The 14,051-nt window shown below is 36.0% G+C and overlaps 1 protein-coding gene across 5 annotated transcripts in view; it reads right to left on the bottom strand.

Moving 5' to 3' along the window:
- The window catches only part of REPS1 (RALBP1 associated Eps domain containing 1), an 87,855-nt gene that overhangs the window by 9,214 nt on the left and 64,590 nt on the right, over positions 1-14,051 (bottom strand). For 3 of the 5 annotated variants that reach the window (XM_007531493.3, XM_060190375.1, XM_007531495.3), the window contains 5 exons: positions 8,960-9,047; positions 7,086-7,187; positions 3,900-3,972; positions 1,430-1,548; positions 180-244 (listed from right to left, as the gene is read on the bottom strand). In XM_007531493.3, coding sequence (XP_007531555.1) covers positions 180-244; positions 1,430-1,548; positions 3,900-3,972; positions 7,086-7,187; positions 8,960-9,047 — 447 coding nt within the window. The remainder of the gene's footprint in view (positions 1-179; positions 245-1,429; positions 1,549-3,899; positions 3,973-7,085; positions 7,188-8,959; positions 9,048-14,051) is intronic. The other 2 variants (XM_007531494.3, XM_007531497.3) reach the window with 1 other exon arrangement.

Here is a 14,051-nt window from a genome sequence, read left to right as displayed (position 1 = left end):
GAGGGGATGGGACACAGAACTCTGGTGGGGGGAACTGTGTGGAACTGTACCTATTATCTTACAATCTTGCTAATCTCTATTAAGTCACTAATAAAAGTTTTAAAAAAAAGTCGAGTCCCTAGCAAATTGATGACAGTGACAATAAGTAATGTTTAAGGATGAATATGTTGAAGAATTACCTGTGACGGCTGTGGTCTTGGAGGCACTGCAGGAGGATGGGCAACAACTCCAGCCTGTTGTTGTCCTATGTGAATACACAAGTATTTTTAGTAAAGGTGTAATTACCTCACTAGTAATAAGCTAGTGAATGTGATCAAGTGATAAAGATTTCTGAGAATGTGTGAAAAGTAAGGCATAAGTCATCGTGTAAAAGCTGTCTTGATATGACCTAATGGCTACATCTCAGTTTTTCAAGGATCTTAATATTTCTTTTGTACTATTACATAAGGTACTTCTGACCAGCTCCTGTTTTCATAAAACTACATTCTTGTTTTTCTTTCCATATCTCTGGCTTTTCCTTACCTTCCAAACCTATAGTGGAATGTCTTCTTTATTCCTCCCCATTCATAATTCATAATGTTCAAACAGAACATCATCATATTCTGTCCTACTTATACAATCAACATCAGTACTGCCAGCTATATAAAATTTAAACCTTGAACTGTTATTTTGTTTCCTCTCCATATTCAGTTAAACTAAGACTTGTTGGTATTTCCTTCTTGATTTCTCCACAACATTCTTAAAATCTTCTTATGACAGCTTTGAGGCTTCTATCTTTGTAATCTGTGCTCAAATATATTTTTTCTTTCTTTCTTATGGCCACCAGTATTAACGCTGTGGGTTGGTTCTGGCACTGGCACTATGAATCTACCACTCTCAGCAGCCATGTTGTTTTTCCTTTATATTTTATTTGGAAGGACAGAGAGAAGTTGAGAGGGGAGGAGGACACAGAGAGGAAAAGAGAAAGAGATCTATAGATCTGTTTCACTGCTCATGAAATAGGGGCTTGAAACTGGGTCCTTGCACATAGTGCTCAGCTAGGTGCACCATTGCCAGGCCCCATCAAATATATTTTAAACAGTCATTAAAAGGTCTTTTTTTGGGGGCTGGGTAGTGGTATACCTGGTTGAGTGCACATGTTACAATACACATGGACCGGGGTTTGAGCCCCTGATCCTCACCTGCAGGGAGAAAGCTTTACAAGTGGTGATGCAGTGTTCCAGATGTCTCTCTGTCTCTTTTCCTCTCAATTTCTGGCTGTCTCTATCCAATAAATAAAGACAATAAAAAAATTAAAAAGAATCTCACTTGACAACTTTATAATTCAATTTTTTTTCATTAGATATCAAAAATCTTAAAAGGAAATAAAATATTTATATTTAATTTTAAAATTAAATAATAGCATATTTAATGGTTTTCTAATCCCTACCTGTGGTGACTGAAAAGGTCCGATTCATATCTAAAGATGATGATCGAGAATGAGAGGGCTGCGGTCTAGGAGGGGGAGGTGGCGGCGCAGTGTGATCAGGTGAGGTTCCTGAATGAGACCTGCAAAATTCAACCCATTACAATTAGTCATGCTACTAACACTGAATTTTTTTTTTTTTGCATTCAAACTTGTTAAAGCAGTAAATATCATAACAGTGTGTATTATTTTCTCAAGCAGATATAAAAGTAAAAGTACTATCTATGATGTCTACTAAATTAAGTGGCAAAATGGCAAATAATATATATATTTGCAAATAGTTTTATGAAATATGCTTTCCACTTAAAAAGTGTTTTATAAATATTTTTACACACTTATCAAAATTTAAATGATGTGAAATGAAAGGTATAAATGCCAGTTAATTTAAGATAGATTTCAAAGGCAGAGTAATGCTTACTACTCAAAGTACTATTAGCCTGAAAAGCTACACAAAGGAAAAACTCTACTTGCAATTATGGTTAACTCTCAACATATTTAAAATTTGGAGTTTACAAAGTTGAGACAGAATCTGGTTCAGCTACTTGAGGTTAAAGGTTTGACCCATTATAAAAAGTCATCTGTTTGCTACCAGTCTTCCATGTTCTGAAGAGTTTCCTGGACTCTGGTAATCTGATCCTTACTTATAAGGATTAAAAGCAGAATAAAATTCAAGATGACTCAGAACTCAAATACAGAAAGAATATTATGAAGCAGCAGTCTTTTGACATGGTAATACGAGCTCCAGAGACTGTTTGACTAGCTTTTTAAAAGTCTTCTAAATGTGTGGCAAAATGATACATACTAGATATAAAAAGTGAGGAGAAAGAGAGTCTCACAGTTTTTAGTGGGGAAACTCTTATAAATAAATCCACTACTATTTTTCACTCTAGCCTATATATATTATTTTTTTTAGATTGTACCAGAAAGGTTCTAAGTAAAGCAGACCCTCAAAATGGGTAGATATTCCCAACACTGGTCTATGCTTCTGGATGACATTTTTATCATTTATTGATATTACTTTATTTTTTAATTTAATGTAATACCAGGACTTTTGATTAGGTTTTATACCTGCAAGATTCCACCACTCCTTCTCAGATAGTCTTTTTTAGATAGAGGGTGAATAACGAGAGGGATAGCTATATTGATAGAATGAGATGTCACAGCACTGCTTCACCACTTGTGAAGCATCCCCTTAAGTTGGCTGGTTGCTCAAACCTACAGCCTTGTACAAAGTGATGTAAGTGCTCTACCAGTTTACTTCCTGGCTGAGGATGGTTCTCCCTTCCTTTTACCAAGGTTATCGCTGAGGCTGCTGCTTGCACTAGGAATCCACCACTTCTGGTGGCCTTTTTTTTTTTCTTTCTTTCTATTTTTCTTTTTCACAAGACAGAGAGAAATTGAGAGGAGAACGGAGATTTATATAGAGAAAGAGAGAAACCTGAAGACCTGATTCACCACTTGTGAAACTTGCCCACTGTAAGTAGGGAGGAGGGGCTCGAACCTAGGTCCTTGCACATGGTATCATGTGTGTTCAACTGGGTATGCCACTGCATTTTAGAATGCAGAATAAGTCTATAAAAGAAAATCTGCAGGGGACTGAGCAGTGGTGCACCTGGTTAAGGACCCACGCAAGGACCTAAGTTCAAGCTCCCACTCCCCACCTGCAGCAGGGACACTTCACTAATTTTGAAGCATGTCAGTAGGTGTCTTTCTCTTTCCCTCTCTATCTCCACCTTGCCTCTCAATTTCTCTCTGTTCTATTGAATAAAATAGAAAGGGGGGAGGGAGTAAATAATGGCCGACAGGAGACCCAGCAATATCCCTGGTGGCAATTAAAAAAAAATTAGGGAGTCAGGCAGTAGCGCAGCAGGTTAAGTGCACGTGGTGCAAAGCGCAAGGACTAGGATCCAGTTGGAGCTCCCAGCTGCCCCAACTGCAGGGGAGTGACTTCACAAGTGGTGAATCAGGTCTGCAGGTGTCTTTTTCTCCCCGTCTTCTCGTCCTCCATTTTACTCTGTCCTATCCAACAACAACGACATCAATAACAACAACAACTATAACAAAACAACAAGGGCAACAAAAGGGAATACATAAATATTAAAAAAAGGAAAAAAATTAAAAGAAAATTTGCATATTTGCATACCTAAAAATTTCCATTGTTTACCTATAAAAGGACTATAATAAACTATTTCTGCTAAAAAAAACACTGTATCAGTCTCTTTAAAATGTCCCCTGCATGTCATGAAGATAAGAATTCCATTCCTTGTCCTATTAAAGCTGAAAATAATTTAAAAAATCACTTCAATTTTACAGATGAGACCTAACTCCCTTCAGAAATCTAAAGATCTTAATAGAAAAAAAAAGTGTCTAATTATTACTTTAAATACTGAAATGCAACAAGATATTCTAAGCTTTTATCAACAGAAATACTAACCTTTGACGAGTTACATTGTTCCCAATCTGTTCTGGATCCGAGGTAAAAGAGTCTGAACTACTGTAACCATCTGCTGCATAATAAAATATGTTTTATTTAACAATAATCATTTTACTTTTTATTCATCTACCCCAAATTTCACAAATAACTGAAATAGTGTTTCAAATGAGATTATTAAAAAAACTGCTTGAAGGCTGACATTTCAACCTAGTGTTATTCACTATGAAGAATTTATTATGACTCAAATTATGGCATGTTTATTTAACAGTGTTTTACAAAGAAATCTATAACCTAAAATTTTAATTTAAATATTAAAAACCAGTTACAGGGTTGAAGGTTGCAACACAGTACACACATAACATTTTTATTTTATATAGAAATTAATATGTATAGAGTGAGGATTAGGGCTGACGAATGTTATTCATGGTTATTTGTAGAATAGTGAGATATAAATTTTATTATTTTTTATTTACTTTGGATAGAAACAGAAATTGAGAGGGAAGGGAGAGATGAGAGGGAGAGACATCTGTAGCAGTGTTTCACCACTTGTGAAGTTTCCTCCATGCAGGTGGGGGCTGGGGGTTTAAAAAGAGTCCTTGTACACTATAATATGTACACTCAACCAGGTGCACTATTGCCAGACCCTCAATTATAAATTTTATTTTTGCTTAAATAAATTAAAATTAATTTTATAATAAAAAAGTCATTTTTAAAAGAAATAGGGCAGAGGTAGATGATATAATGGTTACACAGACTCTCATGCCTAAGGCTCTAAAGTTCCAGGTTCAACCCCTGCACTGCCATACACCAGAGCTGAGTATTGCTCTAGTAAAATAATAATAATAATAATAAACAAGAAAGAAGAAGAAAGGAAAAACCAGAATTAATCAAAGGAAATGAAGGGATGGGATGGTACAGGTAAAGCGTTCCATTTGGTGTGACAGTACAGGAGTTTTGGTATTGGGTGTATAATTTTAAATTGATCTGGAAAACAAGAGAAAATTTGCAACTAAAATTGTGCTTACATAATAATAAAATTAGATTAATTAGCTAGAGGATCACAATCAATCTCCTCTCCACCCATTACTGTTGCCAGGGCTTCATTGCTCTGGGTCAACTTCTTCAGACAGTAAGAGAAAGACAAAAAGAGAGAGACACCACAACACCAAACTTTTCCCCATTGCCACGAGGGCTAGTGCTTGAGCCTGGCTTTCAAGCACAACAAACCAGGTATGCTTTCAGGTGAGATATCTAACCAAATGCCAATTTTTCTCATAAGGAAATATCACTTTAAATTTTCTCAAATACTTAGAGAATTCCGAATTTACTAGCAGTTTTGACACACAAAAAATGGTAAACCAGGAATGTCAAAATAGTTCACCAGGATAGTAAGCCTACTTTGTATGTGTGTGACCCAGGTTCAAACCCAGGCCCCATGTACTGGAGGAATCATCACTGCTGTGGGTCTTTCCCTCCTTGCCTCTCTATCTGAAAAAGTTAACTTGGAGCAATGAAGTCCTAGCCATGACAGGAAAGTTAAAACATACTCTCTAGGAATAACTTTAAGAAGCACTATTTTATTATATATTATATACTTTTAAGAATTATTAATTGAAGGAATGGGTTATTTGATTTTATTTCACTTAATATTGTTTTTATCCTTATCAAATTGCTGAATCATATAATTGGTACAGGAGTGATGACCAGACTAATCTATCTCCATCTGGAAGTTCTAACTGGCACCACAAAGCTAAGTGGTCCACAGCTAAATTCCTATTTTTTTTCCCCAAACAAACTGACTTCTATCCTTTGCACCCAGTTTCTCAGGCCTAAGTCCTTTAAGTCTCCCTTGGAACCTCTTTCAAAATTTTTTGTCACATAGGTAAACAAATCCTGTGGTGTTACAAAAGAAAGTCAGAATCTGACCACTAGCTCACTTGGGTAGTTTGCTGCTTTGGCAAATGTATGACCCAGGTCTGAACCTAGCCCCCAGCACATTGAAGAAAGCACTGGTGTTATGGTTTCTATAACTCAATCTTTCCCTCTGTCTCTAAAAACAAACAACAACAAAGAATTAAAACATTCTAATGGCTTTTCATCTCACTCAATGAAAAGCAAGTCTTGCATTACTCCCTGGTTACTATTGTACTACTGTCTACCAGAATTTACTAACTAGTTCTACCTTTAAATTTTATCTGATAGTGGGCAGGGGAGACAGCAGAGGCTGAGGCTCTGAGCTCCCAGGTTCAACCTCCAGTGCCAGAGCTGGTCCAAAAAAAAACAACCCCAAACCTGCACTGTCGTGTATAGGACTCAAACCTAAGTCCAGTTCCCCACTACACTGGAGGAAGCTTCAAGGTTGTAGCATTTCCCTACTGCTTCTGTCTTTCTATCTGAAAAAGTAGTTCTGGAGTGGTGAAGCCTTGGCAGCAGCAACAACAGAAGTTTGTTGCTCCCTCTGCCTGAAGTGTGCTTCCTTCATGCATTTAGAAAACCAAACACCTTTTCTTTTCTTTTTTCCAAATACCTCTTCTTTACTTAAATTCAAATGGGATCTTTTTGGTACTTCCTTATGCTATTTAAAATATCACCCTTTCTCACTGTTTCCCAGCTTTATTTTTATCAAGGGTGTTGTTAATTACTTCCCAAGATATGAACTAAGCTTGCTTCTTTTTCTCTTTTCTACCTTATAGAATGTAAACCTGTTGGCTCCAGATGGATTAAAAAATGTCTTTTAGTTTAAAATTTTATTGATTTATTATTCTACATAAATTTTGGGAATATAGCTTCACATCTACTTATGTGTTCACTGGGATGAAAAATTTTTTTTCTGTTTTGTTTACTGCTGAGTCTTTTCTTTGCAGAATACAGTATGTCACATAGTACTTAACTAACTAGCTGAACTAATAGATACACATCTTTTTGTGAAATAAGAAACAAACAGGAAAAAGCTAATGCATTATATCTGACTCAATGAAAAGGATGACAAACAGGTCAATCCTAAAGCAGGCTTAGGTCAATGGTGACCATTATACATATTGAGGGTAGCAGATTTAAAAAGACTGACTATTCTCCATTCAGTAAACATATGAAATTGCTATACATTTACCTTGCTCATATTCAGACTCTAAATCCAGACTTGATAAACTCCAAATGGGATATATAATGCTATTTTTTTTTACTTACCTACAGTATTTGCAGAAGCAAACTTCACCGATGAATTTATTTTATTTTCTTCTGAAAGGTCAGAAGTTTTCACAAGTAATGGGCTAGTGGGATTAGTATGATCTAGTACAAAATTAATAGGTAAAAAATAAGATATATATTAATAAATTCACAAACCACAGAGTACAAAATAAGACTTCATTTAGATAGGTACTACCTACTAAGTCACTTTCCTCACCATTAAGATATCTCAAAAAAGTAGCAGGCAAATCCACAGGATATCATACAAAATGTTATTAGTACTATTCTTTTGTTTCCTGGGCCTTGTTCATGTGCAATTTCAGTGCTCTGGGTTGACATTTATTTTCAGACAAAAAAACAGCCAGAGATATCCCATGTGATGTGTTAGGGGTTTGAACTGTGTTGTATGCACAGTAAGGCATACACTCCAACAGGTGAACCATCTCACTGGCCCCACAAAATAGTATTTGATATAATCAGGACTTTGCTGCTCCAGGTCAACTTTTATAGACAGAAACAGAGAGATAAAGGAAGGGAAGAAAAGACACTATAACACTTAAGCCTATGCCACTGTGGTAAGAGTAGGGCTTGAATCTGCTTCATGAACATGACAAAAGCAGGTGCATTATCCAGCTGAGCTGTCATGTTGGCCCCCAAATATTAATCTTTAAAAAAATTTCTATTTATTTAATTTATTTATTATTGGATAGAGACAGAAATTGAGAGAGGAGGGCAAGATAGAAAGTGGAAGAGACAGAGACACCTGCAACACTGCTTCACCATCTGTGAAGCTTTCCCCCTGCAGATAGGGACTGGGGGCTTGAACCTGGGTCCTTGTGCACTGTAAAGTGAATAGGTAACCAGGTGTGCCACTGTCTTGCCCCCAAAATATTAATCTTAATGAAAGAAAATCTAGGTTTGTTTATATAGAATTTTTTTTTCTGTCACAATAGGAAAGACTCTAGAATGAGGTCACTTTGCATTAAAATACTCCTTACAGTACCACACAAATGGTTGTAAAATAATTTGTATGATGGTAAACCATATAAGCATGAATCTACTTTTGAAAAGCCCTAACTAAAAAGTTTAATCTGAAATGAGATAACAAGAGTTTCAGGAAAACACATTATCAAAGCAAAAATTTATTTTGATAATGCACCTCTTCTATTAAAATTTGAACTTACTTTATATGTACAATTGACAAGATATTACCACTGGGTATAGAAAAGTCACATTTTCTAAATATCCTTTTTTGAAAGCTTTATGATTTAAATACATTGACTTATTTTTCATATGTTTATTTTTAGATAAATACAAAGAAGGCAGAGAAGCAGAGAGAGTGAAGGTGACCACAGCACTGAAGCCTCCTTCAGTGTGGTAGGAGCTGGGCATGAACCTGGGTCACACACATAACAAAGCAGCATTCTTCCCAACTGAGTTATTTCCCCAGCCCTAATTTTCTTTTTAAAACTACAAGTTAGGGGTCAGGCGGTGTGTACTTACCCGGTTAAGTACACGCTTTTCAGTGCACAAGGACCCAGGTTCAAGTCCTTGTTCCCACCCACTAGGGGAAAGCTTCACAAGTGGTAAAGTAGGTGTCTTTTTGTGTCTCTTCCTCTCTATACCCCCTATCTTCTCAATTTCTCTGTCTCTATCCAGTAACAGAATAAATAAAATATTTTAAAAACACTACAAGTTAAAAATATACAAGTATATAGACATATATTGTAGACTTTAGAAAGTACTGCTAAGATCTGCAACTATGAAAGAAATATGCACTGACATAATACTTAGCATGTTTTAGTTTACTACCAAGTTTACTTATTTTTAGTTGAGCATTAAACTAAAACACAACCCAGGAACAGCTTTCTTACCACTGCCAGTTCTTTTAAGTTCCATTTCCTGCATGTGAATTTTGCTTGGAGTCATGCGAATGGGAACTGGATGAACAATAGCAGTGTCCTAAAAACAGTAAGAGGAAATACAGAATTTGTATTTAAAAATGCTGAGTTGATATTTTGAGAAAATCAAAACAATACTTTGAAAAACTTTGAAATACTTTCTCAGTCATACTAAGGCAAACATAAAAATTATTTGTGTTATACTTAAAAAAAAATCAAGCTCATTATACCTACCTAGTAATCTGACTTAGTTTTATATAAAGTACACTTAACTTTTGAGTGTCTAAAGAGATTTAGGTGAAAAAAGAATCTTCAAACCCCTATGACATGTAATTCTGTAATATATATATAAAATCAAAAAACTCAAAAGATGTCCCCTAGCCAGGGATTAGAATAATGGTAAGACTCTGTAAAGTATATAAATTCTAGCATATTAAAAGCAAAATCTATTAAAAAAAAAAAGAATCTTGCAACAATACAGCTTTAAACAATATTTGAAGGCAAGTGTGAAATGATCTGGTGAAATTATACAAACTGAAACCACTGAGATTGCAATGAACAGTCCCAAGATTAAATGAGATAATTCACTTTTATTTATTTATTGGATAGAGACAGCTAGAAATCAAGAGGGAAGGAGGTGACAGGAAGAGAAACAGAGACACCTGCGGCACTGATTCACCACTTGCAAAGAATTCCTCCTGCAGGTGGAGACTGGAGGGCTTGAAACCAGGTCTTTGCACATTGTAACGTGAGCTCAACCAGGTGTGCCACCACCTGGCTCCACATAAAGATATTTTCTATACCTTAGTTCTATAGAGGTATTTAATATTTAGCATAAAATACCTACAAAGGCTTCCCCACCCCCTTCTTTTTTTGGGAGGTGGAGCACCTGGGTTGCTGCTGGGGCTCAGTACCTGCATGCCTACATGGCTGTTCCTGGAGATTTCTATTTTCTTTTAGATATAGGGTGAGAGAGGGATAACAAGAGAAAGAGAAAAGGCACTTTGAAAGAAATAAAAAAAGAGGGGAAGAGAGAAAGAGCGAGATCTCCACTCTAACACTTACTTAAAACCTTTCTCATGATTGTAGTAAATCTGATATTCTGAAACTTCATGAGTGCCAATTCTAATTATGAATAAAGAACTGGTAGAAGTGCAAAGACAAGGAAGAGTAGATAAAAGACAAACAGAAGCTTCTTGGAGAAAGAAAAGAGAATGATGCACCACAATACATAGTTATCTTTCTCTGGGAACTGAAACTCCCATGGGAGGAACTGAATCAGACATCTGACTAAAATTCCAAGAGGCCAGGTGAAAACAATTACTTCAGGGGTTCAGCCCCTTCTATGAGCAGTTAGTTCCATGCTTTCTAAGAGCTAAAGACTAAACCTGATATATTTAAATTTCACATTATCAAAAAAAATTTAACATTATCTAGTCATGAATTAAGCTCAGAATCTAGTGTGAAAGCAAATGACCTGTCAAGGGGGCAGGTGGTGGTACACCTGGTTAAGCGCACGTATTACAATGAGCAAAGACCTGGGTTCAAGCCCTCCAGTCTCTACCTGCAGGGGTAAAGCTACGTGAGTGGTGAAACAGGGCTACAGATGTTTCTTTCCCTCTCCCTTCTCAATTTCTCTCTGTCTCTATCCAATAATAAATTAATTAAATTAAAGTAAAAAGAGAATGCCTTTCAGTTTTAAGTTGAATATTATTCTGGTGACATTATTTTCCAAGAAGTCTCTGTTACAGAAAGTTCTAGCATACTCTTTGTTTGACAGCTCTTCTTGGCTTACTTTGCAACTCTAAATTCAAACAATTTCTAACGAATCAAGTATTACAATTACACTGTCAGATCAATTCACAGTAATTTCCTGTTCTTGCATCAATAAGATTCTAGACAGGGTTCATGTATCATTGAACCAATCTGAACCAGTATTTCTCTACAACTCTAAAATTATAAAAATGAATATTATAGATGTATGAAAATTTAGATTTCCCACATCATGTAACACTTTCAGAAAAAAAAAACATTAGACTTAAGATATTAAGTTACATGATTTTAAATGTGGTTACAGGAATAAACATTTTAGATAATATTTTTAATAGCAGGAATAATGGCTATAAGAATCAAAATTTAATAAGGTCAAATAAGAAGGAAGTGAAAATTCGTAAGAAAATAAGCTCTACTCCAAACCCCAAACAAACTCAAACTAGGGCAAAAAAGCAAGAGAAACTTGTTAGATGCTTTAATTCATAATATTCAGCTAAAGTATATCCTGAGTGTATAAGATCAGATTTATAAAGGTTTTTTAAATAATAGTCCCTTTTGTTGCCCTTGTTGTTTACTGCTGTAGTTAGTATTATTATTGATGTCATTGTTGTTGGATAGGACAGAGAGAAATGGAGAGAGGAGGGGAAGATAGAGAAGGGGAGAGAGACAAACACCTGTAGACCTGCTTCACTGCTTGTGAAGCAACTCCACTGCAGGTGGGGAGCTGGGGGCTGGAACCGGGATCCTTGTGCTGGTCCCTGCGCTTCACGCCCTGTGCGCTTAACCTGCTGAGCTACTGCCCAACTCCCTATAAAGGTTTCTTTTTATTTTTTATTTTTTTTAAATAGAGGGAGGCAGATTGAAAGGGAGAGAAAGAGGTTAGATAGACACTTCAGCAATGTCCCAATGCTCATAAAGCTTCCCCCTTTAAGGTGAGGATAGGGGTTTGGACCTGGGTCCTTCACCTTGGTAACATGTTTGCTTCACTGGGTGTACCACCATCTTGTCCCTATAAAGATTTTATAAAGTTTGAAATAAACAGCTTTTCACATATTTCTAGTAATATAAATAGAAGTCATAATAATGACTCGAAGGACAGAAAATCACGAATGCTCTACTCATTCTTTAAATACTTCTGTTCTAAATTTGTATAACATACTTTAGTCATACTACTATTGGCTGTCATAAAACTAAACTGCCTTAGTCTAGTGGATTCTGCAGTTGGGAGAAGACAATTTCTTCATGAACTTTTTTCTTTGTTTTTATTTTTGTTTACCAGAGCACTGCTCAGCTCTGGTTTACGGTACTAGGGATTGAACTTGGGAACTCAGATGACTAGATATAGCTATCAGAAGTTTCATTTGTAGCCATGAGGTACAGCAAGACATAGATTTGACTTCAACTATAATATTTCAATATTCAAATGAAAAACAATCATAAATGCTTATGAAACCTTTAGTCTTAGTCACAGGGCACCAAAACAATACTTTCTCTGCTTTAAATTAGCAATCATAAGTTTAAAAATGAGAAAAAAAAAGTATGAAGACTTACTGATAAGCTCTGCCCATTTCCTACTTTTACCTATTCAAACCACCTAAATCCTAAAACAAAACAAAACAAACAAACAAACAAACAAACAAAAAAATCCCAACAACCATCTCACTGCCAGGGGTCAGGCAGTGGCAGACCTAATTGAAAGTACACACTAGTGTGCAAGGACTTGGGTTCAAGCCCATGCCCAGCTTTAGGGGGGAACTTCGTATGTGGTGATGTAGTGCTGCAGGTATTGTCTCTTTTTCTATCCTTATCGCTCTCTTCTCTCTCAATTTCTGTCTCTATTCAATAAATAAAACAAAAATTAAAAAAAAAAAACTACTAATGGGAGTCAGGCGGTAGCGCAACAGGTTAAGCGTACGTGGTGTAAAGTGCAAGGGGCGCAAAGCACAAGGACAAAGCGCAAAGTAAGGATCCCAGTTTGAGCCCCCGGCTCCTCACCTGCAGGGGAGTTGCTTCACAGGCAGTAAAGCAGGTCTGCAGGTGTCTTTCTCTTCCCCTCTCTGTCTTCCCTTCCTCTCTCCATTTCTCTCTGTCCTATCCAACAACGATGACATCAATAACAACAACAATAACTACAACAATAAAAAAACAAGGGCAACAAAAGAAAATAAATATTAAAAAGAGAATTAACAAAAGAAAATAAATATTAAAAAGAGAATTTACTGCCAATAACTCATTTGTACATAATTTTATGCAATTTAGCACTTAACTGGCAATCATGCTCACACATGTCTTAAACCCTGTTATCCTGTCAAAATCCAATCCTGCCTTAGAAGTGCATCCCTTAACTTTTGTGATTTATCATTGCTCTCTACTGATCCCATTAATCCTTTACCTTGTTGTCTGATGATAGCCCCATCTTCCCTCCCACCCCTATCTTGCCATGGTATTTCTTTTTTTTTCCTGGCGTCTCTGAGATTCAGTTTAGTTCTTTGGTCTAGCATATAGACCTTTCCTGTCTGATTTCAACCACATCCTTTAGTCTCTATCATTCTCTCATACATATATATCTACTTTTACTCTCAGCAAAATGAATTGATCTTGTTCATGGTTTTCTCTCTGCTTGGAATGCTCTTATCCACTTCTGCCAACTCAAACTTTCATCCAAGACCTAAAGGCCTAAATTCAAGTTTAATTCATCATTTATTACTCTTCTACAAATTCCTGCCATGCTAGAAAAAGAAAGTACTGAGCCATATCAATTTCAACACTAGAGTTGGAGTTTATAAATTTAGATATTATTTTCAGGAACACTGCTATTAAGTCAAACATTTCCCTGCCACTCATGAAGCAATTTATTTTGTTTCTTTAGTTCTGTATTTTCATGTTATGTTCATTCCTGACCTGACAAAGATCCTTAATATTATGAATAATTATTTTTACTCTCAAGGGTTACAGAAAAGTTAGTTTCTTTATTGCTGTATCAACCTTCCTTTCCAATAAAATAATTTAGTAAGTACTTGAGATAAAATTAACTTTATTTTTTAAATTTTTATTCTTTATTTACTGAATAGAGACAGAAATTGAGAGGGAAGGGGGGTGGTTAATAGAGAGGGAGAGAGACAGAGAGACACCTGAAATACTGTTTCACCACTTGTAAAGTTTTTCCCCTGCAGGTGGAGACCAGGGGCTGGAATCCAGATCCTTGCATATTGTAATATGTGCACTCGACCAGGTACGCTACCATGATTCTAATGGAGAAATGAAACTTAAAAACTAAAGCAAAAGTTGCTTT

This window comes from Erinaceus europaeus, chromosome 4 (genome assembly GCF_950295315.1).
Source record: "Erinaceus europaeus chromosome 4, mEriEur2.1, whole genome shotgun sequence".
Classification (NCBI taxonomy): Eukaryota; Metazoa; Chordata; class Mammalia; order Eulipotyphla; family Erinaceidae; genus Erinaceus; species Erinaceus europaeus.
Note: the sequence above shows the minus strand (reverse complement) of the source record. Positions and strands in the feature narration are given on the sequence as shown.